General features: G+C 44.3%; 3 protein-coding genes across 3 annotated transcripts; 2 read left to right on the top strand and 1 right to left on the bottom strand.

The window, feature by feature from the left end:
• Positions 1 to 315: 315 nt before the first annotated feature.
• On the bottom strand, positions 316 to 6,003 carry trmt13 (tRNA methyltransferase 13 homolog). The gene is made up of 12 exons (XM_051069525.1): positions 5,063 to 6,003; positions 3,127 to 3,292; positions 2,667 to 2,719; positions 2,518 to 2,584; positions 2,379 to 2,435; positions 2,222 to 2,291; positions 1,997 to 2,103; positions 1,684 to 1,869; positions 1,524 to 1,596; positions 1,335 to 1,409; positions 832 to 1,255; positions 316 to 750 (listed from the first exon to the last, which is right to left on the bottom strand). The coding sequence occupies exons 2-12, from the start codon at positions 3,235 to 3,237 to the stop codon at positions 561 to 563; spliced, it is 1,413 nt and encodes a 470-aa protein (XP_050925482.1). The 5' UTR covers positions 3,238 to 3,292; positions 5,063 to 6,003; the 3' UTR covers positions 316 to 560.
• Positions 3,751 to 17,558, top strand: LOC108874140 (microtubule-associated protein 1B-like). Its single transcript, XM_018662549.2, is given in 8 exon segments — positions 3,751 to 4,291; positions 7,228 to 7,329; positions 10,086 to 10,168; positions 10,533 to 10,673; positions 10,755 to 10,979; positions 10,981 to 14,008; positions 14,117 to 14,340; positions 14,428 to 17,558. Coding segments are annotated over 8 exon segments (4,104 nt in total). The 5' UTR covers positions 3,751 to 4,146; the 3' UTR covers positions 14,584 to 17,558.
• A 1,133-nt stretch (positions 17,559 to 18,691) lies between these two features.
• palm1a (paralemmin 1a) lies at positions 18,692 to 26,415 on the top strand. The gene is given in 11 exon segments (XM_018662600.2): positions 18,692 to 18,806; positions 21,088 to 21,133; positions 22,137 to 22,217; positions 23,012 to 23,133; positions 23,235 to 23,298; positions 23,530 to 23,551; positions 23,622 to 23,690; positions 23,901 to 23,975; positions 24,560 to 24,691; positions 25,364 to 25,692; positions 25,694 to 26,415. Coding segments are annotated over 11 exon segments (1,218 nt in total). The 5' UTR covers positions 18,692 to 18,801; the 3' UTR covers positions 25,967 to 26,415.
• The last annotated feature ends 481 nt before the right edge of the window (positions 26,416 to 26,896 follow it).

Raw genomic sequence — 26,896 nt, 5'->3', positions numbered from 1 at the left:
CTGATAAATAACTGATATTCTGACATGTTTCTGTATTGGATGTTTCAGAGCTGAGCGATGACTCTTCAAACCATCCATCGTCTGTTTCTTCTTCTGCTGCAGCTTTTTAAATCAAACAGATGTTTTATAGATGTTTCACAGCAGCTGTCTGTGTCATAAAGACTCGTTTAAATGTTTCTGTGTGTCTGGAGACGACCTGACCGAAGACTGAACAAACTGACTAAAGGTTTTATTAGACGACAGTTTTCCAGCTGTGACATTGTGAACATCAGAATCACTGGACGACGTTTAAAACCAGACGATCAACACGAGAAATAAGAAACTGAAAATACTTTAATACAAACTTCATAAAACATTTAACACAGTCAGTCAAACAATAAAGATTTTTATAGTAACACAAGCTGTTTGTCTTGTTTCAGACACAGAGCTGCTGCTGATCTTTATTTTCTGTTCGTTGATCAATCGACTCGTCAATAAAATGTAAAAAAAATTCAGTGATAGAAAACAAAAAACAGGAATTCAGACTGAGAAAGCTGACTGATGTAGTCTGAGTCTGACCCTCAGGAGGACGTGGAGGACTTGGACCGAGGGACGGCAGTCAGTAAAACGTTCTCCAGAGTGACCCGAGCGTCCACGTATTGAGTCAGTTTGCTGTCAAATCCTTTCGTCCTGAGGAAGTGGAGTCTGCCGCTGTCGATGAGTTGTTTACAGAGACGACCGACCTGCTCACGTTCACCTGCCGACAGAAACCTGCAGAGACAGGAACCGATCAGGACCTGATCACCTGATCACCTGATCAGTTCAGATCATCAATAAACCTCAGCTCCTTACCCGTTCACAGCATCGGCCTCCTCTGCTGCTTCATGCTCCTCCTCCTCTCCACTCTGATTGGTCAAATCCTGAGGAGGACGGTCTTGATTGGTCGGTCTGAGTCCACACGTGGCCCAACTGGACATTCGGCAGAAAGCGGAGAACTCTGTGGCTCCGAGTCCTCGCTGCAGGAAGAACTGCTGACCCGTGTAGTGACGCCAGTCACAGCGATGGTGACAGCACAGCGCCACCACCAGGCCGAGGACAGGACTGCAGCCGGGACCAGGGTCAGAGGCTGGCTCTGGATCATTAGGGTCAGAGGCCAGTCTTGGATCAGGATCAGGGGCAGGATCAGCAGCTGGTTTCGAGGTTTTGAGGCGTTTTGGTGGCGGTTCAGTTTCCTCTCTGAGTCCTGGAGTCTCCAGCAAACAGCGCAGAGCCAGATCTGAGGACAGAGACCAGTTCAGGTTCAGCTCACGTCAGTCAGTGTTAAACCCAGGAGTCAGGCACCTGCTCATACTCACCTGTTGCTGCTCCACACAGGTGTTTCCCGACTCCGACTAACGGCAACTTCTTCTGTCTGAGCAGAGGAACTTTACCTGGAAACATCCAAAGTCAGACTAGGATCAGGATCTAAACCCTCCACAGATAAAACCATGAACATGAAGGGATAAGAACTAAACCATCAGGGTCTCTGGATGTTTGTCTCTTACTTAAATCCAGATGTTGAATGTCGACCTGCAGCCTCTCAAACTGGACTCCATCATCCTGATGTTTCCCGTCCACCTGGAACAGAGACCAGAACAGGTTCGGAGTTATTCTGAGTCAGGGGGTCTGGATTTGACGGTCTGGGGTCATCAGGTTTCTCCGCACCTTGAATCGGGTGCTGGAGCGCTCCACCAGCAGCAGCTGCAGGTCTTCGCTGGTCTTCAGGTCTTCACGGGTCTTCAGGGCCTCGTGGATCCAGTGAGACAGTTTCCCTCGACCTGCTCCGAACTCCACAAAGCACCGCCCCCTTCCCAGCAGCCCCAGCTCCTCCAGGTGACCTAAGATAGATGACTAGACACACCTGACAGGTTAGACAGCCCCAGCTCAAGCTCCACCTCCTCAAGTGGGGCATGTGTGTGCAGGTGAAACCAGGTGTAGCCAGGTGAGCTCAGGTGTATTTAGGTGTGTTCAGGTGTACCTGCTGTTTCAGGTGTTTGTGGGCGGAGTCTCCGTTCTTTGGGTTGCTGAGTTCCTCCTGGAGGGCGGGGTGAGACAGAACTCTGTCCTCCACATCAGACTGAAGACCTACAGCAACAGTTAGATTCTCATCATTACTCCTCAGGCTGTGAAGACCTGATCCAGTATAATCCAGATCCTGATCCAGTATAATCCAGATCCAGAAGGAGGAGATCCAGGAGCTCACCTGTGACAGCTGCCTTCAGTTTGTCGAGCAGAGACTGTAACTCCACCCTACTGCGTTCACTGAGACTCAGCTGGAACAGGATCATCAGGGTCATCACTGTTTCTCAAAGTGAAGAGTTTAGAACAGAATAATAGAGAAGAGTAGAATCAGGTTTTACCTCTTGAGTCTCGTCTCCGTCAGCTGATCCTGAGTTTATGTTTTCCACATAATAAACCTGCAGAACAAACACACAGAGACTCAGTTCACCTGGACCAAACACCTGGTTGTTCTGATCAGAGCTCAGAGGTTTGTCTCACAGGTTTGTCTTTCTGTCTGGAGTTACACTTCTTCAGGTGTTTGTCCAGTTTGTCTTCGCTCACAGTGCTGCAGGTAAAAACAGGTAAAGACTCAGTTAAACAACAACAGATCAATAATCTGATCAGTAACTGATGGATCAATAACTGACTGTTTGGGGTCCAGAGGACAGACGATCCTCCTGCTGCTGCTGCTTCCATCCTCCTGCAAACAGGAAACAGTGATCATGACATCACAGCTCACCTGTTCTCAGCAGGTGAGTGAACAGCAGTGATGATCAGAATAGTTTCTGACTGATTATCTGTCGATGGACTGATTGATTATCAACCTGATGGCTGCAGCTGCAGGATGATGTGAGACATGTTCAGGTGACTGCACAGGTCTCAGAGACCCTCAGTTACTCACCTGCAGTCACTTCACCACCGACTCTACAGGTATTATTATTAGAGGTGTAATTATCAGAGAAACTGTGAATCAGCTGCGTCCTGTTATTGTTTATTGTTGTTGTTGTTGTCATTGACTCAGAGTTTATTCAGAGTCTGAGATCTCCAGCTGTTTACGCTTCATGCTTCACGCTGTTCTTACAGTGTTGTCTGTGTCCCTGAACTCACCATGGTCGCATGTTCTCCACAGAATATTTTTCCTTTCCCGACGATCATTTTACAGAAACGCTTCTTTTTCTCCACGAAGAACCCACACCTGCCGGGCAGGGGAGCCGCCATGTTGGAAGACACGGATGCAGCTCACCAGCCGTGCTGCATTCAGGTGCTCACCGCACTGTGGGAAACAACGTCCAAAATAAGTTTGTTTTGTTATATGGCAACGAAACTTTTTATCAGTCCTTAAATTCACTTTGAACATAACATCAGTTTCATCTGACACAAAAATGAAATCCTTTTTTTTTTTTATAAACAAAAAGTCTTGTGTTTATTTTTGAACTTTCACGATTAATCTATCAACTGTTTGATCTATAGAAGAGTCCCTCACAGATGTTAACATACTGTTTCATCAACATCATGCTAATATTAGATGCCATAAACAGCTGGTTTTATTGTACTGATATGCTTATATAGATGAATTATCTCTGTACCAGGTCCCATGCTTGCTCCTATCATTGTCTGTGTATATTGATAATGACAGAATAAAACAAATATTTCAAATTCAACATACATCTGTAGAATTAAAGCAAATGAAATTAAGTAAAAATAAATGTCACAAAAATCATAAAATGTATTTTAAAGAAACAACACAATATGCAGTTTATGGCCATTTATTTAAATCACTTCATCATTTTTATTCTTTAACTGCCTTAAACATTGAAAGTATTTGAGACGTTTATTTTTAAAGCTTTATTGATGTGTGTGACATTATGGTGTTTTTAGCATATATACAGTCTAGGGCTTTTAATTAGTTTTCAGTTATGAAGTTTAAACACGGTGTCGGTGCTGATTTCTCCTCAGCATCACCTGAACGCCCCTCTCTCTTCTGATTGGCCAGACTCTCTAGCTTCTCAGTTTTCCTCTCTGATTGGTCGCCTCGTGTGCCAGCTGTCCTGTATTCCCGCCTCTGACCACAGCGGGGCGGGGCCCGTGTAAGTTTGGCGGTGACGTCATCAGTGGACAGTCCATGCCATGATGGCGGCGGCGGAGCGGGGCGGCGGTCCCGGTTCTTCTCCCGGTTCCTCCCGGCCTGTGGCGGATTACTCGGTGCTGGTGGTGGTTGGGGCGCTGCGGCCCGCCGGTCTGCTGGAGCTGCTGCTGCGGCAGATAGACTCAGGTGAGTTGTGGTGAAGGAAACCGGCACCCGGAGCCGCAGGACCGGACCCCGAGCTGCGGTCCGCAGGGCGGGAAGTCCGCGGGGCCTTTCACAATAAAATCCGCTAGCGGAGCTGACGTCGCTGCTCGTGTTGAGTCCCAAAACCGTTTAAAAAAGAAGCGGTTTGTCCGCAGGTCTGATCCTGGACTGTAACACGTCATGACCCGGGACCACGATACCACCGGAACCGTTAAAACTTCACTTTTAAACGCTTCCCACGGGTAATCAGACTGATTTAGCACGAGGACCGTTAGCTGGGTGACGTAGCCTCACGGTAACCCAGTTTCCTCTTTCCGCTTCTTATTCGTTTGTCTCGGTAAAATGACGACACACCCACCGGAGACACGTATTTATAACGGGAATCGGTTCTAGTCGCGTCCTCCGCCGTGTGGGACATCAGAGGACATCCGGTCCAGCTCAGGCCAGAATGTGGCCTAAATTCAGTCCGGTCCAGCGCCGGTTTAATCGGCGAAGAGGGTCCAGATGTTGTTGTTGTGTAAAGATAAATCACGGAAATCTCTTCAAATAACTGATGTGTTTCACAGAGTTTCTGTTATTGTCAAAACTCGCAGCATTGTTTCCCTCTGGAGAGGCCTTTATTTTGAAAACCTCTGCCCACCGGATGTTTTTGATTGTGTTCCTGTGAAGGTGGGTTACCTGTCGGAAACAGGAACATGAACAAACTTCAGCTTCACCTTTATCTGACCTGTTCATTAATATTTCATTATTTACCTGTAAACAGTCAACACAGGACCAGTGTCCAACAGAGTCCAGTAGAGTCTAGTTGAGTCCAACGGAGTCATACAGAGTCCAACAGTAGAGTCCAGTTGAGTAGAGTCCAACAAAGTCCAGTAGAGTCCAGCAGAGTCCAACAGTACAACAGGTTTATCTGATGGCAGAGTCACAGTAGAGTCAAGTAAGGCTGCAGCTGTTATTTTCTTTATCAAATCACTGATCAATACTTATCCTCAGTTATCAATATGTTTCCAGTCTGTTTTCAGCCCGTTTTCAGCCCGTTTCCAGCCTGTTTCCAGACTGGTTTTCAGCCTGTTTTCAGTCTGTTTCCAGACTGGTTTTCAGACTGGTTTTCAGTCTGTTTTCCAGCCTGTTTCCAGACTGGTTTTCAGTCTGTTTTCCAGCCTGTTTCCAGACTGGTTTTCAGACTGGTTTCCAGCCTGTTTCCAGCCTGTTTCCAGCCTGTTTTCAGCCTGTTTTCCAGCATGTTTTCTAGCCCGTTTCCAGACTAGTTTTCAGTCTGTTTCCAGTCTGTTTTCAGACTGGTTTTCAGTCTGTTTCCAGTCTGTTTTTCAGACTAGTTTTCAGTCTGTTTCCAGTCTGTTTTTCAGACTGGTTTTCAGTCTGTTTCCAGCCTGTTTCCAGACTGGTTTTCAGCCTGTTTCCAGCCTGTTTCAGCCTGTTTCCAGCCTGTTTTCTAGCCTGTTTTCAGCTTGTTTTCCAGACTGTGTCCAGCCTGTTTTCCAGACTGGTTTTCAGACTGTCTTTCAGTCTGTTTTCCACTCTGGTTTCAGTCTGGTTTCCAGCCTGTTTCCAGCCTGTTTTCTAGCCTGTTTTCAGCTTGTTTTCCAGACTGTGTCCAGCCTGTTTTCCAGCCTGTTTTCAGCCTGTTTTTCTGTCTGTTTATCAGCCTCCTCTTTTCTGCCTGTTTATCAGCCTTTTTTTCAGCCTCTGCTTTATCAGCTGCTGTTCAGTGCAGTAGCAGCTCTGGTTGCTGAAAGATGAAAGAGGAAGTGTTGTTGCTAAATATCTTCTTCTTCCTGTTTGCTGAGGAGGAAACGGCTCATGTGACAGAGATAGTAGGAAACAAGGAGGATGTCTCACTCTGACTGAAAACAGATGATATCTGGGGTGTCAGAGTTTAACATTAGTCATTACTCTGTGTTAGAGTTATTGATCAGAGCTGCTCAGTCTCTGGAACTCTGACATGGATAATCCTGAACTGGACTCAGAACAAGTTCAGCTCTGAGGTTCCTGGTTTTCCCTGTGGTCTGTGGCCTGTACCTGGTCAGGTGAGTCCTGGGTGAACAGGTCAGTTATAGTCAGAGAGAATCTCTCTGTTTATACTCACACCTTCCTCCATTTTGGATTCTGTGGCTCTCCATCCAATCAGAGCTCAGCTCCTTCAGGATGGTTTGTGATTGGTCAACAGATGATTTCACCTGTGAGACTTCAGCCTTTTTAACTGAGTAGGACATTCACAGATCACTGTACAGCCTGTTTACAGCCTGTTTACAGCCCGTTTCTGACCTCACCTGTGTGGATCCTGTGATTGTTGTGTTGATTCCATCAGAGTGAATTTATTTGTTGTAGGTGTAAATCACCTGTTCAGGTGTTTCCAGCTCTGAGCTCAGGTGTAGTTCAGGGGGACAGGGTGTGATAGGAGGACACCAGAGTCTTTGGGGCGGGAGGGGGGTCGAGACCTGGTCCTGTTTCCATGACTTCATGTTCAGTGTGTGTGTGTTTTATTGTGTGTTTCAGGTGTGTGTTTTATCGTGTGTTTCAGGTGTGTGTTTTATCGTGTGTGTGTGTTTTATTGTGTGTTTCAGTGTGTGTTTTATCGTGTGTGTTTTTTTTTTTTTATGTGTGTTTGTTTTTTGTGTTTTTTTGTGTGTTTTATTGTGTGTTTCAGGTGTGTGTTTTATGTGTGTGTTTATGTGTGTTTCAGTGTGTGTTTTATCGTGTGTGTGTTATTGTGTGTGTTTTATTGTGTGTTTTATTGTGTGTTTTATTGTGTGTTTCAGGTGTGTGTTTTATCGTGTGTTTCAGGTGTGTGTTTTATCGTGTGTTTCAGGTGTGTGTTTCAGGTGTGTGTTTTATCGTGTGTTTCAGGTGTGTGTTTTATCGTGTGTTTCAGGTGTGTGTTTTATCATGTGTTTCAGGTGTGCGGTGTTGGCCCGTGGATCTGGATGTTTCTGTTCTGGATCAGCAGCTGAAACTCTTCGTGTCGAGACACTCGGCCTTCCTGTCTGAAGACGTCCGAGGTGAGAAAAGACTCTGACTTCCTGTGTGACGACGAGCTGCTCATTGACTTAGTTTAGTTTCAGTTGTGGTTCATTCGGACTGTTGGTCTCTGTCCTGTCACTCTGGTTCTGGGGAGGGGAGGGGGGACCAGGAGAGAGACCTGTGCTCTTGTGGTCAGGACTCAGTCCACCAGGTGAACTCCAGATGAGCTCCTGTGTATTTTCTTCATCAGTGTTTTATCGTCAGCATCAGAACAACAGCATAAAGACTTTTACAGTTTCCTCTACGCTGTTCATATCTTTAAGAAGATAAAGTAAATGGTTAAAGGTCGCTCCTGTTTTTAATGTGAACACGTCTGTAGTTTGTTTGGTTCCTGTTGATGTTTGGTGATAAACTGTGAGGTTCGTGTTGATGAAGACAGAGGTCATTATTTTAATACGATCAGTCATCAGCTCTAATGTACGAACATGTCAACAACAGAACATCTGAAGTTATCAGAGTTCTTCTTCTCTGGTTTTTTATTTTGTTTGAAGTGAAAATGTAAGAATAGGAGAATAGAAACAGATTTTACTTAGATGAATTCAACCAGAACAACTTCTGATTATTGATGGTTATTAATGGTTATTGATCAGTATTGATGATTGATGACGATTCTCTTTCGATGATGGAAAACTCTTATGAAACAAGGATTTAAAACATCTCAGAAGTCAGAGGTCAACTCCCCTATGAGGGATGACATCATCGTTCAGACTGAAGAGTGTGTGTGTGTGTGTGTAAACAGTTTGTTGTCTGATTCAGACACATAAACACAGTCAGCTGAGAATCTGCTGAACAGCCTGCAGACAGACACATTTGTCCTCCTATACCTCTGAGGACCCACAGTGATGGAACACATTCCTGTTTCTGACTGGGGGGGGGGCTAAATGTCCTCACAGTGCAGAGACGTCCTCACAGTGACTCGCTAGTCATGTGATCATCTGTTGATCAGACAGAGAACACACTCTGTTCATTGCAGCCGTCGTCATGGTAACCACATGACCAGCTGATGGGAAGGAAGCAGAGGACTTCCTGTTGGCTCAAGGACAAAGGTCAACTCAGACTCAGAGGGACCGGTCAGTGTTTAGACCAGTTAGACCACCAGAGTCCAGACCAGCTGATTGATTCATGATCAGATCTGATGTTCCTGATGTTTCTGTCAGAGTCTGGTCCTGGAGTTCTGATTTCAAGGCCTTAGAAGGTTTTTAAAGTTTTTAACTTCCTTTACAAACACCCTGAACATGTTTTCTCTGCTGTAACATTAGTTATAGGTTTAACTGTCAGGAGACAAAAACCTGAATCCTCATTTGGGTCCAGATGTGGACGGATTATCAGACAGTGGGAAAGAAAAAGAGTTGGAGATGTTTTTTTGTCTCAGAGTCTGAAAACTCAATTTGTTCTGAGATAAAACCAGTGACATGTCACATTTACTCTGAGGGATGACGCCATCTGTCTGTTTTAATCATACTCAGGAAACGATCAATAACCTGGTTATGGACCAGGTGTTTTCAGGCTGCAGTATCTAATGACTAGACGATCAGACAGACAGAAATTAAATCAGCTGTTTTGATAAGTGATTATGATTGAGTGAATCTCTGGGTTTTGGTCTGTTGGTTGAAGAAAACAGGACATCTGAGGATGTTTACTTTTTATAGAGTTTTTACAGTGAATTGAAGAAGTAATTATTGTGTCCTGGTTTCTGTCAGAGTAATGTGGAGTTTCTGAAGCCAGTTTAGATGCACAACACATTAAACATGATCATATGGTGTGTTCTTTCCTTTAGTTTCTCTTCTGTCAGGAGAATAAACCTACAACAATATGAACATCAGTCGTACGGGAGTGAAACTGTGTTTGTTCATATACAGTGGGGCAAAAAAGTATTTAGTCAGCCACCAATTGTGCAAGTTCTCCCACTTAAAAGATGAGGTCTCCAATTTCATCATAGGTATACCTCAACTATGAGAGACAAAATGAGAAAAAAAATCCAGAAAATAACATTGTCTGATTTTTAAAGAATTTATTTGCAAATTATGGTGGAAAATAAGTATTTGGTCAATAACAAAAGTTCATCTCAATACTTTATTATATACCTTTTGTTGGCAATGACAGAGGTCAAACGTTTTCTGTAAGTCTTCACAAGGTTTTCACACACTGTTGCTGGTATTTTGGCCCATTCCTCCATGCAGATCTCCTCTAGAGCAGTGATGTTTTGGGGCTGTCGCTGGGCAACACAGACTTTCAACTCCCTCCGAACATTTTCTATGGGGTTGAGATCAGGAGACTGGCTAGGCCACTCCAGGACCTACAATTTTGTTTCTGGTGTCCTTTGACAGCTCTTTGGCTTTGGCCATAGTGGAGTTTGGAGTCTGACTGTTTGAGGTTGTGGACAGGTGTCTTTTATACTGATAACGAGTTCAAACAGATGCCATTAATACAGGTAACGAGTGGAGGACAGAGGAGCCTCTTAAAGGAGCCAGAAATCTTGCCTGGTTGTAGGTGACCAAATACTTATTTTACCGAGGAATTTACCAGGCCTCTCTCATCTTTTTAAGTGGGAGAACTTGCACAATTGGTGGCTGACTAAATACTTTTTTGCCCCACTGTATAGACATGTACAAAATTACAGTTATGTATAGAGTTCAGTAGGACCTAATGTTGTCTGTTTATCTGCCGTCATGTCTCTGTGGTGGGTCGTTGGTCTGGTTTCCGGTTTCTTAGCTGCTGTGTTTTGTTCCTGCAGGTCAGAGGACTCTGCAGCACAGTGGAGATGTCCTGGACACTCAGGTTGTGGTGAATCCAGCTCACGACTTTGTCTGTTCAGAGGTGAGATCAGATCGAAAACAAAGGCAGAAATAAAACTTGAGAGATTCACATGTTCCTCTGAGCTGTCGTAAAAGTCAGACTGGCCTCATATATCTGAAAACATTTCTTTGTTCCTCAATAAACAGAGAGAACAGGGTCAGAGTGTCAGATTTATTATCTGTGGAACAGATGAGATTTTTGCCTCTGGCTCAGATCATGTGTCTGAATCTGTAACGCCATTTATTCCTCCTGTTCCACATATTTAAATCCTCCCCCCTGAACTTAAACTGGAATAATCTGTAGAACTGATCTGATCACATTGCTGCAGTTCACCCTCTGCTCAAGAACTGAGACTAACTTATAAAACTGCTTCCTGTTGGTTCAGGTGCGCCGGCTGGTCTGTGCTCCATCTCGACACAAACTGTTGGTTCTGGCCGGTCAGTGTGTCGAAGAGACCGGAGATATCGTGCTACAGAAAGGCAGCTTCTCTCTCAATGACTTCTTCCACATATTTGCTGATGAGGAGGTAAGAACCCATCAGCTGGTCGGTCGGTCTGTCTTGTTATTTTATCATTCATAAACAAATCATTTCTTTGTGTTTTTATAGGTTGGAGAGTTGTTGAGCTCAGCTGATCTGGCCGTGAAAGCCAGCCTCACCCTCAGCTGTCCAAACTACGGTTTTTGGAAGGAGTCTGAGTTGCAGAAACACAACCTTCAAGACTTCCTAAACATTCAGATCAACCCTCCCATCATCCTCCCAGAGATGGAGGGTCTGCAGGAATTCACAGAGTACCTCTCTGAGTCCCTGGAGCCTGAGTCGCCCTTCGATCTCCTTGGAGCCGCCAAGCACCGTGGGGTTCCTGAAACTCTCTCGGCCCTGCTGCTACATCTTCCCTGGTGGGAGGGGGGACTCTGCCTTCTTTGCTGTTAACGGTTTTAATGTCCTGGTGAACGGTGGTTCAGACCCCCGCTCCTGCTTCTGGAAACTGGTTCGACACCTGGACAGAATCGACTCAATACTCCTGACCCACATTGGTGTGGACAATCTACCCGGGCTGAACAGTCTGCTGCTGAGGAAAGTAGCGGAGCAGGAAGACGAGTCTGCTGGATCTCAGACTGAAGAGGACTGGATGAAAAACCTCATCTCTCCTGAGATTGGGGTGGTTTTCCTCAATGTTCCTGACAGACTGAAGTCCATTCAGGGAGATCCCAGTGAGTTGAGGAGCTCTGACCAGGTGGCATTCACTCTGCAGCACTTACAAAGGCTGGCAATCAAACCTGAACCTCTCAGCCGGATTAACGGACCCAGTATAGAACCAGTCATCTTGTTTCAAAAGATGGGAGTCGGCCGTCTGGAGCTGTACACGCTGAATCCAGTCAATGGAAGTAAAGAACTTGAAGCTTTAATGCAAATTTGGCCAAGCAATGGATCAAATGTAAAGGGCTCAAATCTTCCACTACCATGCCTTGTTTCCATTTGTGCTTTGTTGGTCTGGCATCCATCCAGCCCTCAGGAGAAGATCATCCGTGTACTTTTCCCAGGGTGCACACCACAGACCAAAATTCTGGATGGACTTGAAAAACTCAAACATCTGGATTTCCTCAAACATCCGTCAGTGTGTTTGAAGGACCTAGAAACATCCAAAACTGAGAAACAACCAAAACGAGCAGAGAGTCGGGAAAGCCTTAAGTCCAATTCTAAGGACTTCAGACCCAGTAGTGCCTTGCAGAAAGAAAAGCTTGGACGAGTTGATGTCAAAAAGCAGGAGGTGAAAACAAAGCCAAAGGCAGCAGGTGACACTGCACCTAAAGACAAGAAAGATGGGGAAGAAAAGCCCAAATCAAAGGATGGAGATGTTAAATCAAAGCCTCTGAAACCTGCTGAAAAACTTGTTCCAAAGAAAGATGTGACAAAAGAAGAGAAAAAGGAAGTGAAAAAGAAGGATGAGAAGGTTCCTGCTGCTGTTTTGAAGAAGGAAGAGAGTGCAGAGAAAAAGAAAGAAACTGCCAAGAAGGAAATTCTGAGTACAAAACCAAAGAAAGACATTAAACCTGAACCAAAAAAAGACGGCAAGAGGGATGTAAAGACAGAGGAGAAGAAAACCACAAAACCAGCCGTGAAAGAAGTGAAGAAAACAACAAGTGGAGCTTCAAGTGCAGCATCAACTGCAAGCACAGAACTAAAAAAAGCTTTGGGTAAGAGTGGGACTTTAAAGAAAGATGGGACTCTTCAAAAGAAAGACACTTTGAACAAAGGGACAAAGGGTAAACCAGGTTCAAAGGAGCAGGAAAACCAGAAAGAGGCTGATCGCTCCAAGGTGTCAACACCTGAGGACATGACGGCTGAATTTGAAAGACTTCGAATGGAAGATGACAATGGAAAGAGTAGCCCAAAGGCCACAGTAGTCATGAATTCTGATGGAGTAAAGACCAATGGGAACCAGACCTTGACCATAGAGAGTCCTGAAATGTTTCGCTGTATGGAGACGGACCAGGAAATGGCCGCCGCCTCTTCACCTCTCGCCAAAACACCAAAAAGTGATCTCAGTGTTAACTTTGATCTTACTCCAACTGCGTACCAGCCATTCGCAGGATCCCTGAAAAACGGACCAGCAAGCTCAGAGGAGAAAACTCTGGAGCTGGTCTCTCCTGCAGATTCAGCCCCTAACAGTGCAGGACATACCCCTTTCCATCAATCCCCTGAAGAGGACATTCAGTGTCTGGGAGAGGACAGTAGCCTTGGGGCGAGAGGGTCGAGTCTGGGCTTTGAGGATTACAACCAGGGAGGTTCTTGCAGGACCTCAGACCTGAGCTCCCTGAGGGAGGGCCTGGAAAACTCCACATCCTCTCACGATAAACAGTCCAGCCTTCTGACTCTCAGTCCTTTTAAGGACATGATGCCAGACTCCTCTCCCACCATGACCTCCATGCCTGCTGAGGTTGGCTCGCCTCAGTCCACAGAGGTTGATGAATCCCTGTCGGTTTCTTTAGAGCAGGTGGTGCCACCTACTGCAATGTCACCCAAAGGACCCATGGGAGACAGAGTCTACTCCAATGGCCACTTTAGTGACTCAGACTCCAACACAGGAATGGCCTTACCTCTGCGGTCATCCCATAATGGACGTTGTGGAAATGGATCAGAGGAGCACATCCATGGGATGTCAGAGCTCACTTCAGATGTTCCACATGATGTTGATCTGTGTCTGGTATCACCTTGTGAGTTCCAGCACCCCAAGACCCCAGAGAACCATCAGCAGCATGTTAGTCCTGGACTCTCCATTGGCATCTCTCCAGACATTTCAGACAACAACAACCACTCCCAGGATCAGAGCAGTAGCGAATGCCCTTCAGCCTACAGCCAGGAAACTCCAGCCACATCAGTCAGTGACTCTCTCACGACGGCCACAGACTCTGATGTCCCCCCTGGCACAGAGGACTGTCCTTCCATCACTGCAGACATCGACTCTGATGATGATTCCAGTAGCCTCTTTCCACCCAGTCATCCACAAGATCATCCCAGTCTGCAGTACTCCCACAGGACCGGGCAGCTTTCCTCCCATGACCCGCCACCAGCCCCAGTCAAAGATCTGCCCCCGTTACCTCCCCAGCCTGGAGCCTGCATGGCTGACGCAGAGGCTGATGGATCAAGCAAGAGTTTGAAGGCTTCAGCTGCTAAGACCAAGAAACCATCAGGTACGATGCTGAAGGTAACCTCTGGAAGTACCACGGCGCAGAATGGAAAGTCCAAGGCCAGCAATTCCACAGGGTCGCTAAAGATGACCTCCAGTCTCGACACAAAACCATCCTCCCGAAACTCACTTGGTGGATCTAGAATCGGAACTGCAAAACCATCATCCTTAGGTAAGCACAGTCCTGAAAATACTTATTGTGCTGTAAAATACAGTAGTGACCATTGAAGGGATTGGTTTCTGTGTGGGGAACAGTCTCATTCTTCTCACTTGTTTCCAGCCTCCAAAGTCACAGGTTCTGCAGGTTCTGAGGGTACTGCAGTCTACGTGGACCTGGCCTACCTGCCATCCAGCAGTGCTTCCTCCACCGTGGACCAGGAGTTCTTCAGACGCCTTCGTTCCTCATATTACATCGTCAGCGGAGATGATCCTGTGAAGGAAGTGTCGATGAGGAGCATCTTGGATTCCCTGCTGGAGGGGAAGAGCAGTTGGCCAGACGTCCAGGTCAGTGACAACACTGAGTGGTGTTTGTTGGCTTCACCTACTCTTGATCTGTTCCTTGATTGGTCTGATTCTCTGACCTGTTCTCAGGTGACTCTGATCCCGACGTTTGATTCGCTGGCGATGCATGAGTGGTATCAGGACACCCACGACAGGCAGAGGGAGCTGACGATCACCGTGCTGGGCAGCAACAGCACCGTGGCCATGCAGGAGGAGACCTTCCCCGCCTGCAAGGTCGAGTTCTGAGCCCCACCCACTCAAATCAAACCACCTCACCTCTGAACAGGTGGAGGAGAAGTAGACATTTAATGTTGCCATGGTTACGACCAGACCAATGAAAGGACGTTTCCTCAAAAATCTGTCAGCCACCATCAGCGTTGGTCTGAAGGTTGATGAGTTGTGAAGTCGGTTAAACGGTTAAAGTGAGATTCAAGTCTCTTTCCTAAGAAACAATTTCCTCACCTGTGTGACATCATCGTACGGTTCCCACCTGTCACCACCTGTCACTTCCTCTCTGCTGGATCAGAACCTCCAGCTCACCTACCAGCTATTAAACATTAGCACATTAGCAGGAGGGCTGGATGTTAATGTTCATCTCAGTTTGATTCAACTTTGGTTCAAAATGTTCTGATTTGATTTGATCCTTGAATATTTAGTTGCATCAGTTAAATGCAAGTATTTCATTACTATAAGTGTGTCTTTATCCTGAGATCTTGGACCACTAGAGCAAGGCTGGAACAAAATAAACAACCGAAAAGGAAACTAAAAATAAAAAACAAGCACAGAACATTTAAACAGAAATATTCACTGAGAGAAAGCACAGAGATAAAGATTCATCTTTTTAAAATTTGATTTTGGATCATTCAACTGAAAATACAAAATACGTTTTTACCCGGCTGTAACTGGCAGCGGAGGTGTTTTCAATGGGAACATTTTTAATTTTAGGTTTTTATTCAGTTTTTATGCCTGAGCTTAGTCCAAATCTACTTTACAAGGACGTGAGCTGCTCGTATGAGTCCGCGGACCAGAAACAACCCGTGTGTCCATAAGGAAGTATAATTTAGATTTTAGAGTTTACGATTTTCATGATAACAAGAGGAGACCTTGCAATAAAGAGATTTGTATGTCATAGTTTAAAGACATTTATGTCTCGATAACAATATCCCTTTATCCCACAGTTGGAAAACTCATAATTACAAAAGCTCTATTTTGTGATTTATCTCGTAATTATGTGGTCGTTATCTCAGATTTACACTATATCTCGCAATTACAGTATCGTTATTTCGTAATTATGCAAGATTTATCCTATGATTACATGATCTTTATCCCAAATTTATTTTAACTTTGTATCATATTTACGCAAACTTTCTCTCACTTTAGAGATTTATCTTGTAATTCAGTTTTATGTCATGATTATGCGATCTATCTCATGATTATACGATCTATCCCGTAATTATGCAATCTGTTGCTGGTAAGTATCTTTATCTTGTATTTACAAGACTTTTCTTTGAGATTACACAGGTTTCTTCGTAGTGAAGTGATTTTATCTTGTCATTATTCTGTCTTTACCTTGCTGGGACTCGGTCTTTGTCTCGTAATTATGCAACCTTTATTTCATCGTCACAGGCTATTTATCGTATAATTACTAGATTCTTGTAATTGTGAGATGAATAATGGCTAATGAAATGTCTCTGTTAGTGAATATTATGTTGTTGAGGTGAGTTCAGGTGTTTTCTGATCCAACAGACAGAAACGACTGTAGAATTATAATCTCACATTAATCTGTTTAAATGAAGACGGAACCACATGTTGTCTCCTCCTATAATTAGCTTATTGATCAGTTTTATTGAGTGAAGGTTGAAACACAACTGCATGCTGCACAGATTTCAGACCTGATCTAAAGTGTCACCTGTTTGTAGTGAAGGAGAATCACTGATAGAAAAACATTTCCACTTTGTTCTTTGTTGAGAAACGTAGTTTTTATTTTGACTCAGTCTAAGAAACACAGCAGCAGACTCAGGTTTCCTCTCAGTTTGATCTCTGAACTACATTACCCATGAGCCTCAGCTGTTAGAACTCTACTCTCTTCTACAGAGTTCTACAGAGATCAACCTGTAGTGTCGCCCCGCAGTTACCTGCCCGGCGATACAGTTTGGAGCTCTCTCATTGGACAGTTCAGATCGACTCTGAGGGGAAATCAATATATTGATGATCAGTATCCATTCAGAACGTTCCTTTTTTTTCCTTTTGTTTAAAATGTAGAAACGACTGAAACCATGAAGATAAAACTTGACCGTCCTTTTATTTTTTGTTCTGCCTGTCAGAAAAATCAAAAAACACATTTCAATTTAACTTATTTATTTATTTTCAATTTTACTTTTTACAATTTGTCCTCAAATTCACATCTGCGGTTTGAACTTTGGTACGAGTTCATCATCATTTATCAGCTAAATTTAACCTTTAAAAATATTTATCTTGTTGTTTCACATTAATTCACGTCCAGTTTTATAAAAATAAAATCTACCTGAGGTTCATCAATCAGTGAATCTTTAGAAAAACCATCAGAGTTCAGGGAGTTTAGTTTACTTTCATTATTTTCTCTGTTAAATAAACATCAGGACGTTTTTATTATACAGTACTGTAAGTGACTGTTAAAGGACCAGACCACAGTTTTTATTAACAACACGTCCTGAGTTTGTTTCTGTTTGAGCCACAAAATAAATTAAATGTTGAAATATTTAGAGATAAAAGTTGAAATTTTATTTAAATTACGTCATAATTCAGAAGATTAAATCATCATATTTTAAGATGAATGAGAAAAGTTGAAATTAAAACGTATAACTGTTTCTGGTTAAAAAAACATTTTTTTACACTTAATTTTATTGCTTTAGATATTTTGACCTTTTTATAGTTTTGTGTAAAGTTAAAGTCACATGTTAAAATACTTAATAATCTAATTATGAAAATAAAAAATAAATTATGATGTTATTTTCATGAAGTTCTAAGTTTATCATTAATATTTCAGAAACTTCAGTTACAATCAGACGAATTAAAGCCATAAAACTATAAAACTCAGAAATGTGATTTATTTTGATATCCCCCCCCCACCACCACCACCACCACACACACACACACACACACACACACACACACAGGAAATTTGTGTACTGAAACACTAATTTTAATGATTCTTTCAAAATAAAAGTAGCCCTTAAACAGTGTGTCTTCAGTGTGTTTTATTCTGAAAATCGTGTTTGCTTCTGTTCAAACATTCAGACGTACCTTTGTTTAAAAGATTCAAAATGACAGAATGAGTTGATTCAGTGGTTCACAGCTTTGATATTTTAACTTGAGTCTGAACAAAGATTTAACTTCACAATCAGAAATGTTTCATCATCACAGAACTAAAAACTCTTCAGCAACCAAAGAAATAAAGAATCAAAAGTTTTACAGAGAATCATCAGTTTAATGACTCCACGTCTCACCTGTCTCAGGTCTCACCTGTCTCGGTCTCAGGTCTCACCTGTCTCCTGTCCCTGACCACAAGCTGTTCTCAGTCCAGACTGTTCTGATCTGTGGTTCCCTGATCAGAGCAGGAGCGTCTCTCTCTGTCTTCAACAACCTGTGAAGACTCATCTCGTTCTGAGAGCTCCTCCTCTCCTCACACCTCCTCTCCTGTGAGTTCAGGTCTGAGTTCAGGTCTGAAGCTGCAGACACTGACAGTGAGGAACAGAGTAAATGTTTCTAACAGTTGAATCTGAAATCTTTTATTTCATCAGTTCTGCTATTTCTTCAGCTTCAGGTTTCATTATTGGTATTTATTATTTGTCGTTGTTGTTTACGTCTGCAGGTTGTTTTCTGTTACAGGTGGATTCAGCTGCAGTGTAACGTCGCCCTCTGCTGGACTCTCTGTACAAACACAACTCTGATCAGGCCGATCACTGGTCAATATCTTCCTACATTTTTACATTGATATTGTAAATATAGAGAGTCTAATCAAAATGAATCTGTAGGAAATCAATATTCAAACTTTAACTTTATTTAATGTATTTTCATTTTCTGAAAAGTTTCTCACAAAATCACAACTTTATTTAAAAAATGTCAAATTTAATGTTTCCTCAAGTTTCCTCCTTTCCTGTTTCCTCCTCTCTTGCTTCCTTCTCTTGTTTCCTTCCTTGTTCTCTTGTTTCCTTCTCTTGTTTCCTTCCCTGCTCTCTTGTTTTCTCCTCTCTTGCTTCCTTCTCTTGTTTCCTTCCCTCCTCTCTTGATTCCTCTCTTCTTGTCTTTCTATTTCCTTCTCTCCTGTCTTGCCCTCTTTCCTCTCCCCTCCCCTCCTCTCCTTCACCCCCACCCCCCCACCCCCAGCACCACCACCACCCCGGTGGGCGGGTCTCTCTGTCCCCTCCTGGATCCTGGATGTGGATCAGATGATTCGGACTGTAGCGGACTGATCTCAGCTCAGACATGGAGTGAGTACACTTTTTATTTCTTGTTCTCTTTAACATCTTTCTTTTCTTCTTCTCTGGTTTATTTTTCTCGGTGTTTGTGACGTAAGCTGTGTCCAGTGTCCGGTGTGTCGTCATTGTGCGGCATCAGTCCGTCAGACCGCTGAGTCAGCGGCGGGAACCTGCGCTCTAACTGCGCCAAAAAACTCATCCCGGACCCTCAGACCCTCAGACCCCCCTCAGATTCCGGACCAGACAGACCGGGTCCGTGGAGGGGCGGGGGGAGGGGGGGGGGGTGTCAGTGAGTTTCACTGCGGCGGGAAAACAAAGGGTTAAATCCCGTTAAATCAGAGCGGAGTGATAAACACACTGTGGGATCTACTTTTCTCTGCGGAAGTAGACCGGACTGACCTGGTCCCGCATCACTGAGCAACGCGAGCCTCTATAATTACATATCGATCAGTTTTCTGGCCTCAATGATTGATTTGTGATCAATAGCTGCCGTCAAGCTGATCTGTGAGGGTGACACTACTTCCGGTCGCCCCCTTCAAAATAAAAGCATCAGACTCTGGATCAGTTTTATAAACATATCAGTTTAAATGTATTGATCCCAATAATCGATCAGATCCAATTTCAATAATCCAGTTTATTACAGGTTTAATTTCTAAATCTTCAGTTTTTATTAATTTCAGTTTAAGAGACAGTTTAACACTGGTTAGTTACGTCAGGTTAAGTTGATCAGGTTGATTGATCAGGTTCAGGCTGTTTTCATATTTACAGATCTGAACCTGTTTTCTCTGGTCTCATGTCTCCGCTCTCTTCTCTCTGGTCTCTGGTCTCTGGTCTCAGGTCTCTCAGGTCTCTCAGGTCTCAGGTGTCTCTGGTCTTAGGTCTCTCAGGTCTCAGGTCTCTGTAACGACTCCTCCCTTCTAAAATCCAGTGGTTTTATTTTGAAGGTCGGTGTGTTTCGCTTCCTGTGTGTTTGTTTTGTGTGTCAGTGTGAGACTGACGGAGCTGCGGCAGCAGGGTGGAGTCTGGGTGGGGGGGTGTCAGTGTGAAGGAGACATGTCTGTTATTGATCAGCCTTTCACCGATCAATCAGCTCACCTTTAAATCAATGACATGTCCACAATCTAATCAGGCTGCTGGTTTCTTTAACCTGTTTTATCAAACCACATCAGTCCACATCAGTCCTCTGTGAGTCTGATCCAGTTTTTCAGATTAAAGTTTAGTTTAACCCTGATGATGAAGATTAAACTTTATTATCAATAACTGATCAATCAGAATCAGATCATCTGACACACACTGATGGAACCTGGACTAAACTGGTCTGTTCTTGTCTGTGGTGGAGTTTGTAGTCCAGTGAACGTCCTGTCAGCCGATAGAGATTCTGACAGTTTGAACTGGTCTCAGTGAGTCCAGGAGGATCCTTCAGACCTGGTTCTGCTGAGGCTGCTGTTGTGTAGTTGTTGTGTAAAGTTTCTCCCTCAGAGTCTCTGTTGTTCTCTGTGGTTTCCATGGAGACGACAGCAGCAGCTCAGCACTTTCACTGATTCACTGTTTAACAACAACAATAACAACAACAACAGCAACATCAACAGTGGAGCAGTTCAATATCTGAGATCTTATTGATTATTGATTTATCAGATCAATAAAGTTTTTAAATTAAACTGCCTGAACAGAAGTAATTAAAAATAAATCAGAGGAAAAATCAAACACACCTGGACAGGTGAACAGGAAGTCAGTTAGTCTCCTCTGATCTGGCTCTGGATCAGTTCAGCTGCTGATGGGACAGTTCACTGACTCTCAGTCAAAACAAAGGAGTCTCAGTGGCAGAGAGCTAACTGGCTAATGGCTAACGGTCATGTGACAGTCAGGCTGCAGATCAACAGCAGTGACTCAAACATTCAGAGTCCACATCCACATAGTCCAGACCATAGAGTCCAGGTTCAGAGGCAGAGACAGTTTTCATTACTGTGTCATTTGCAAACTACACCCAGACCACCTGGACTCAGAGGACCCCACAGACCACTCTAAACCAGAACCGGGTCCTCAGGTCCTGCTGGTTCAGAATAAAGATCAGAAAATAAATCTTCACTTTGTTTAATGAACGAGTCCTCAGGTGATCGTCAACAAAGACCAGGTCCATGAAACACCAGAGACCTGAAGACACTGTCTGTCTATAACTGGAGACATGAGCACCGCCTCTCTGCCAGATTCAGATCCAGATTCAGACCATGATCCTGAGGTTGTTGTTCACATTCAGTGTAAAATGTCTCCTAACGTCTCTGTGTTTCTCTCTCAGGGTGGGTCAGGTTCTCTGTCACCAGGATCGTCTGCAGCTCATCTCAGTGAGTCCACTTTACAGACTGTCAGTGAACACACCACCAACACACACACACCTCAGACAGCAGCAGACATTTTAAACCTCCTCCTCTGAGCTGATCTGAGGTCTGTATCACTGCTCTGCACTAATGCACTTATTGATCCACACGCACACTCTCTCTCTTTCTGTGTAACTCGATCGTCCTGCTGTTTCTCAGACCTCAGCTCTGTCTCAGTGAAACTCTGTGTTTCTGTGTCCAGCCCTGAAGTTAGCATCAGCCTGGTTTTGGATTATTCCAGAAAATCAACTGTGAGCAGCTAAAGTTTCTGATCCTTCAGGTTTAGTTGATCAGATCATCTTCACAGATGAACACCACTGTTCTGATGTTTGAAGTAAGAAGCTAATGTTAGGCTATAAACCAACTACACCACGGTCACATGACGTCAACGTCTCCACCACTAAGCTTCCAACTGGTCATTTCATTTAGCTCTGAGCTCTTCTACAAAAGCCTTTCTTCTTAGAAAGTTAGTGAGAGTTTGAAAGAGCGTGAGTAGAAACACAACGAGGCTGTAAAGGTGGACTGGTGAGTAGATGGGTTTTCATGTTAACGTCCCCGACAACCTCTGTAGTCTCATTTAGACACTCGTTAGCAACCGCCTTTTTTAAGACACGTAAAAGCTTCAAACATCAGGAGTGGGGGATTTACTGACCCATTTTATGTTGGAGAATAAAACCTGAAAATGTCTTGAGCTTGTGTTAAAACCACAGACCTTATTTCAGACATTTAACCAGAAACACACTGACAACAGGAAGATGCTAACATGCTAACATGCTAACTGACTTCCTGGTTTGAGGATCGGTCCTGCAGGACTCTGTGCCTGATCTTCAGTTACAGTTGAAGCAGTGAAAGCAGCTGATATCAGATGAAGAGTAAAATGATTTGAAGTGAAACAGGTGAAAGTGTCAGAGTGATGAAACCTTCATTAACTGTCTCTGTGTGTCTGACTGCGTTTCCCATCATGCCTCAGGAGAAGAGGAAGTGGCAGACGGAGATCGAGAACAAGAGACGTCAGCTGGAGGACGACAGGAGAGCTCTGCAGCACCTGAAGGTCAGACAGACAGACAGACAGACAGACAGACAGACAGACCAAATACAGGGTTAACAATAAAACTAAAACTAAAGTGTTTATGATGAAATAAAATTATGAACCAGTTCATTCAGAGTGTTTTCCTGTGTCTCCTCAGTGTATTGTTCAAAGTGAACAAGGGTAATTATTTACAGCGTTTAGTTATTTTTACAGCGTAGATCGAGAGGTGTGTTGACCCTGAGCAGCTGATCTGAGATCTGCTGCAGGTATTTTTAATCTGCAGCTGTTCTCAGATCAGCTGCTCTGAACGCAGGAACGACAGAAACGCTGAGACTCCTCTCAGACTCAGACTGACCGCCGCTGATTCAAAATAACTATAGTTAACTGTAGAGTATTTTTAACACAGCTGTTTGATCACATGACGCATTCAGACAGAAACATGTCGGCTTCAGGTTTAATATCAGAGCTGAACTAAATTAATTTTTTTTAACTTTATCTGCTGTAACAAACCTGAAGACATCTGAGTTTAAACTCTTCTAATGAAACTAAACAACTTTAAAGTCAATGAAAATGACAAACAAGACTCCATTTTACTTATATTTTATTAATGAGCTTGAATCAGGACATCGTTCAGATCAATTAAAATCATTCTGACTTTGAAGAAAACAAATCATCAGTTTAATTTTCATCTCTTGTTCCAAGGATCTATTTTTCATCCTGTTTACAAAACAGAAAATGATCTTGGCAGCCACAGGCTTCCATGACTGGTCACAGTATTGATTATTGATTATAGAAACAGTTTCCTGTCTCCTCAGTCAAAGGCTCTGAGGGAGCGCTGGCTGCTGGATGGAGCTGCTGGACCAGACCAGGATGAAGTCAAGAGACAACTGGACCAGGATGAGGCCAAGACCAGGAACCTGGAGGAGACTATCAACAGGTCTAATATGATTTAATCTGGTCTGATTTAATCTGGTCTAATGTAAGACCAGGAACCTGGAGGAGACCACCAACAGGTCTAATCTGATCTGTGTGTTGCAGGTTGGAGAAGGAGCTGGTCAGTCTGGAAACTGGAGCTGTGTGCCAGACCATAACACACACCACAGTGAGCACACACACACACACACACTGCACTCTGTTGTGTAATTGTAGTCAGATTACAGTAATCAGATTGCAATGATCAGATTACAGTAGCCAGATTACAATGATCAAATTATTGTAGTCAGATTACAGTAGTCAGATTACTGTATCTCTACACGACCAGTCTGATTTTCCTGTGGATCTGCAGTGACTTTTATTGTGAAGTTGAACTTCCTGTCTCTGTCTCTCCCTCCAGGTGTCATCAGGACCAGTTACAGGTACATTTCTTCTTCTCTGTTTGTTTTTGTGTCATTGTTGTTTGTTCTTTCACCATGTCTCTCTGATCAGCCGTCGAGGTCAAAGGTCACAGTGTCCATCACCAGGACAGAGCTGCACCATCAGGTCTGGTGGTCCAAGGTGAGACTCTACTGGACTCTACTGGACTCTACTGTAACTGTAATCAGATTACTGTTATCATGGTTCAGTAATTAGACTGCATTAGTCCTGTTAGCTGTTGTCAGATTACAGTAATCAGATTACAGTGTGCTGAGTAGTGTTGTGATGACCTCACTCTCTGAGCTTCAGGCTTTACTCTGTCTCTGTACCCGCCTCCTTTTTTCCCATGAGCCTTTGCAGAGGTCAAAGTTCACAAAAGTCCTCGAATGAACAAACCGAGAGACGCAACGGAGGAGATGAAGAAAGGTGAGTCAGAGAGGACCAGGTCCAGGTCTGAACAGGTCCCGGTGTCAGTTCAGTTCTAACTTCTACTGAGGAACCAGATCCTGGTCCAACCTGGTTTAATCCAGTGAAGCTCAGTAAACTCTGAGTCCCGGTTCAGATGAGTCCGCTGCAGAAACAGTAACAGGACAGAGGTTATATATCAGTTATATTTCAGTACAGGCCGAGTCCAGAGTCCTGGTCTTAGACAGAACACAGGAGGTCAGAGGTCAGAGGTGAAGAGTTCAGTGTCTGTTTTTTTCATTAACAACTGTCTCTGTCTCTCTCTCTCTCTCTCTCTCTCTCTCTCTCTCTCTCTGTCTGTCTGTGTCTGTCTCTCTGTCTCTCTCTCTCTCTCTCTCTCTCTCTCTCTCTCTCTCTGTCTGTGTCTGTCTCTCTGTGTCTCTGAGTGTCTGAGTGTTTCCGTTTTATTGTCTCCATCTTTGTGTTTTTAAGTCAGAGGCATCTGTGTTTCTGTGTGTTTCTTTGTGTTTCTGTTTGTTTGTTGTTGTTGTTGTTGTTGACCCTGTGTGACCCCCCCTCTAACCCACCCTCCCCTCCTCTGACAGCGATGTACTCGGTGGAGATTAAAGTAGAGCGCGACAGGCTGACGGGGGAAACCCGGGTCCTGTCCACTAACACCACACTTCCTGTTGACCTCTCTCACCAAGGTGTCAAAGTTTACGAGGACGAACGAAAAGGTGACATCAGCAAGTAAACGAACAAACAAACAAACAGGAGCAGAGCTGGCTTTACGAGAAGTTACCCGTCGGTAAAACACAGCTGTGACATAAAAACAGTTTGTTGTTATTGTTGTTTGCAGAATGACTTCTCCTAAAGTAAAACCTGACTCAGCATGACCAACCCTCCCCCTGTAACCACAGTGATGTCACAGTGGACTGCAGTACCCTGTGACATCACCTCTGACATCAGCCAATCAGAGTCCTCAGATCTGCTGCTGTGTTCCTTTTACTCAAAGTCGGACGTCTCCTCCAGAACGTGAATTGATTTAAATGTATCTCAGACGAGTCGTCATTAGCAGCAGCAGCTAATAACTAACCCTAAGCCTGATATAAACAGTAACATTAGCAGTCTTCAGTGTTTGATGTGAGGAGAAGCCATCTTGAATTCTTATGCCAGGGATGGTGGAGGGGTTACTATGACTTCAGGGGAGTGTTCAGGTTCAAACATCTGACTAGGAACTCAGAAATTCAGATTTCTGAGAGGAACTGGAACGCAGCACGCTGCCAGACTGAGTTTCAGTTTGAAAATGAAGCAGGAGAATCATCTGTTTCTATTGGTCCGTCAGCTGTGATGTAAAAGCCTGGTGTCCCGATCCGGACTCTGATCCTGGTCCTGTTTCTGTCTCTCAGTGGTCCACGAGATGAACGGTGAGGATGGCGTCCACCTGCTCAGCTCCTCTGAGGTCGAGGAGCTCATCCAGAAAGCCGACGAGGCTTCAATGATGTCGCAGACCGTTGCCACGGTCACCTCGCTCCCGACGGCAGAGTTCCAGGAGGAGATGGGGCCCGAGCCACCGCGGCCCCTGGTTGAGATCACGGGGCTGGAGGCCAAACCTCGCGGTGAGCCAAGCGTGGACGAGGCCAGTGCCGAGAACCCGGTCACCATGGTGTTTATGGGATACCAGAGTGTGGAGGACGAGGCGGAGACCAAGAAGGTTCTGGGGCTGCAGGGGACAGTGACAGGCCGAGCTGGTCCACATCGACGATGCCAATGGCAAGACCTCGCCAGAGGGAGGAGTGAAAGAGGAGGCCAGCGGTAGAGCCCAGACGGCAGCGCCGCCTCCTCCCGCCTCCGTTGACCCACCACCGACCACCAAACCTCCAGTGGCAATGCCGGCAAGTAACGGGGAGACGGCGGGGGCGACAGCAGGGGAGACGGCGGGGGAGGTGAAGGGAGGAGTGGTGCAGATAAAGAAGGAGAAGCAGCCGTGTAAGTGCTGCAGCATCATGTGATCCTGCGGGGGGCGCTGCTTCATGTTATACAGTCATAAGGAGACTTTCCAGGACAAAAAACGACATGAACTAAACTCCACCCACTCCCCTAAACCCCACCTCTAACAACATGACATCACTTCCTGTTCTTGTTGCTTCATTCTCATCTGTTTTATAAAACCTCTCTTTACTTTTTCTATTTTCTTGAAGCCTTTTTACTTTTGTACTCCTTTGTGTTTCATGTTGTGACACATGATGCGCCTGACTAGCATTAGCATTAGCATTAGCATTAGCAGAGGTGAGATGTGTATGATTAACCTGCTCTCTCTCTCTCTCTCTCTCTCTCTCCCTCATATAAACAAGTGCATTAACTGTAGACTTGTATTTATTAGAGTTTCAGTGAAAACTCTTTTATAACAGAGAAAATAAAGGCACCTGAGCAACAGATTGACTCACTGACAACAACCTGATCCTGTATTTCTGTTTGAAGACGCACATCACAGACTCCATCACCTCCATCTCCATCATCTCCATCACGTCATCGGTTGAAAATACTGTGGATTAAAACCTGTTTCAGCTGCAAACATGTCATCTACAGTCAGACACCTCCCTCCACCAGTTAGTCCAGTCCAGTCCAGTCCAGGCTCAGAGGAAATTCTTTTGTTTTGGGCAAACCAAAGTCAATGAGATGTAAAAATGTAATCTATTACCAGAGAAACTAAATGAGGAGTAAATAAAGATAACTGGACCCCATTAATAATTTTGAGGAGCTATCGGTCGACGCTCACGTTCCCTGACATTTTTTTCATCTTGTTCGACATGTGAATGGCTAACATTAGCCTAATGCTAACTGACACTTTCACAGTCGCTGTTGCAGAAATACGACCACGTCACTGCTGAGTTCAGTTTCTCTCCGTTCGGTATCTTTTGATTTAACGTCTTCATCCTGGT

This window comes from Lates calcarifer, unplaced genomic scaffold, assembly GCF_001640805.2.
Source record: "Lates calcarifer isolate ASB-BC8 unplaced genomic scaffold, TLL_Latcal_v3 scaffold_36_77, whole genome shotgun sequence".
Taxonomy (NCBI): Eukaryota; Metazoa; Chordata; class Actinopteri; family Centropomidae; genus Lates; species Lates calcarifer.
This window is presented reverse-complemented; position numbering and strand designations above follow the sequence as displayed.

Excerpts from the sequence above, each read along its gene's own strand:
- trmt13 (XM_051069525.1), bottom strand. The coding sequence starts at position 3,237 with ATGGCGGCTCCCCTGCCCGGCAGGTGTGGGTTCTTCGTGGAGAAAAAG. Across the intron at positions 2,720-3,126 it reads GTGGAGAACATGCGACCATG|GAGGATGGAAGCAGCAGCAG; the intron begins GTGAGTTCAGGG and ends TCCTGTTTGCAG. Across the intron at positions 1,410-1,523 it reads CATTCAACATCTGGATTTAA|GTAAAGTTCCTCTGCTCAGA; the intron begins GTAAGAGACAAA and ends GGATGTTTCCAG.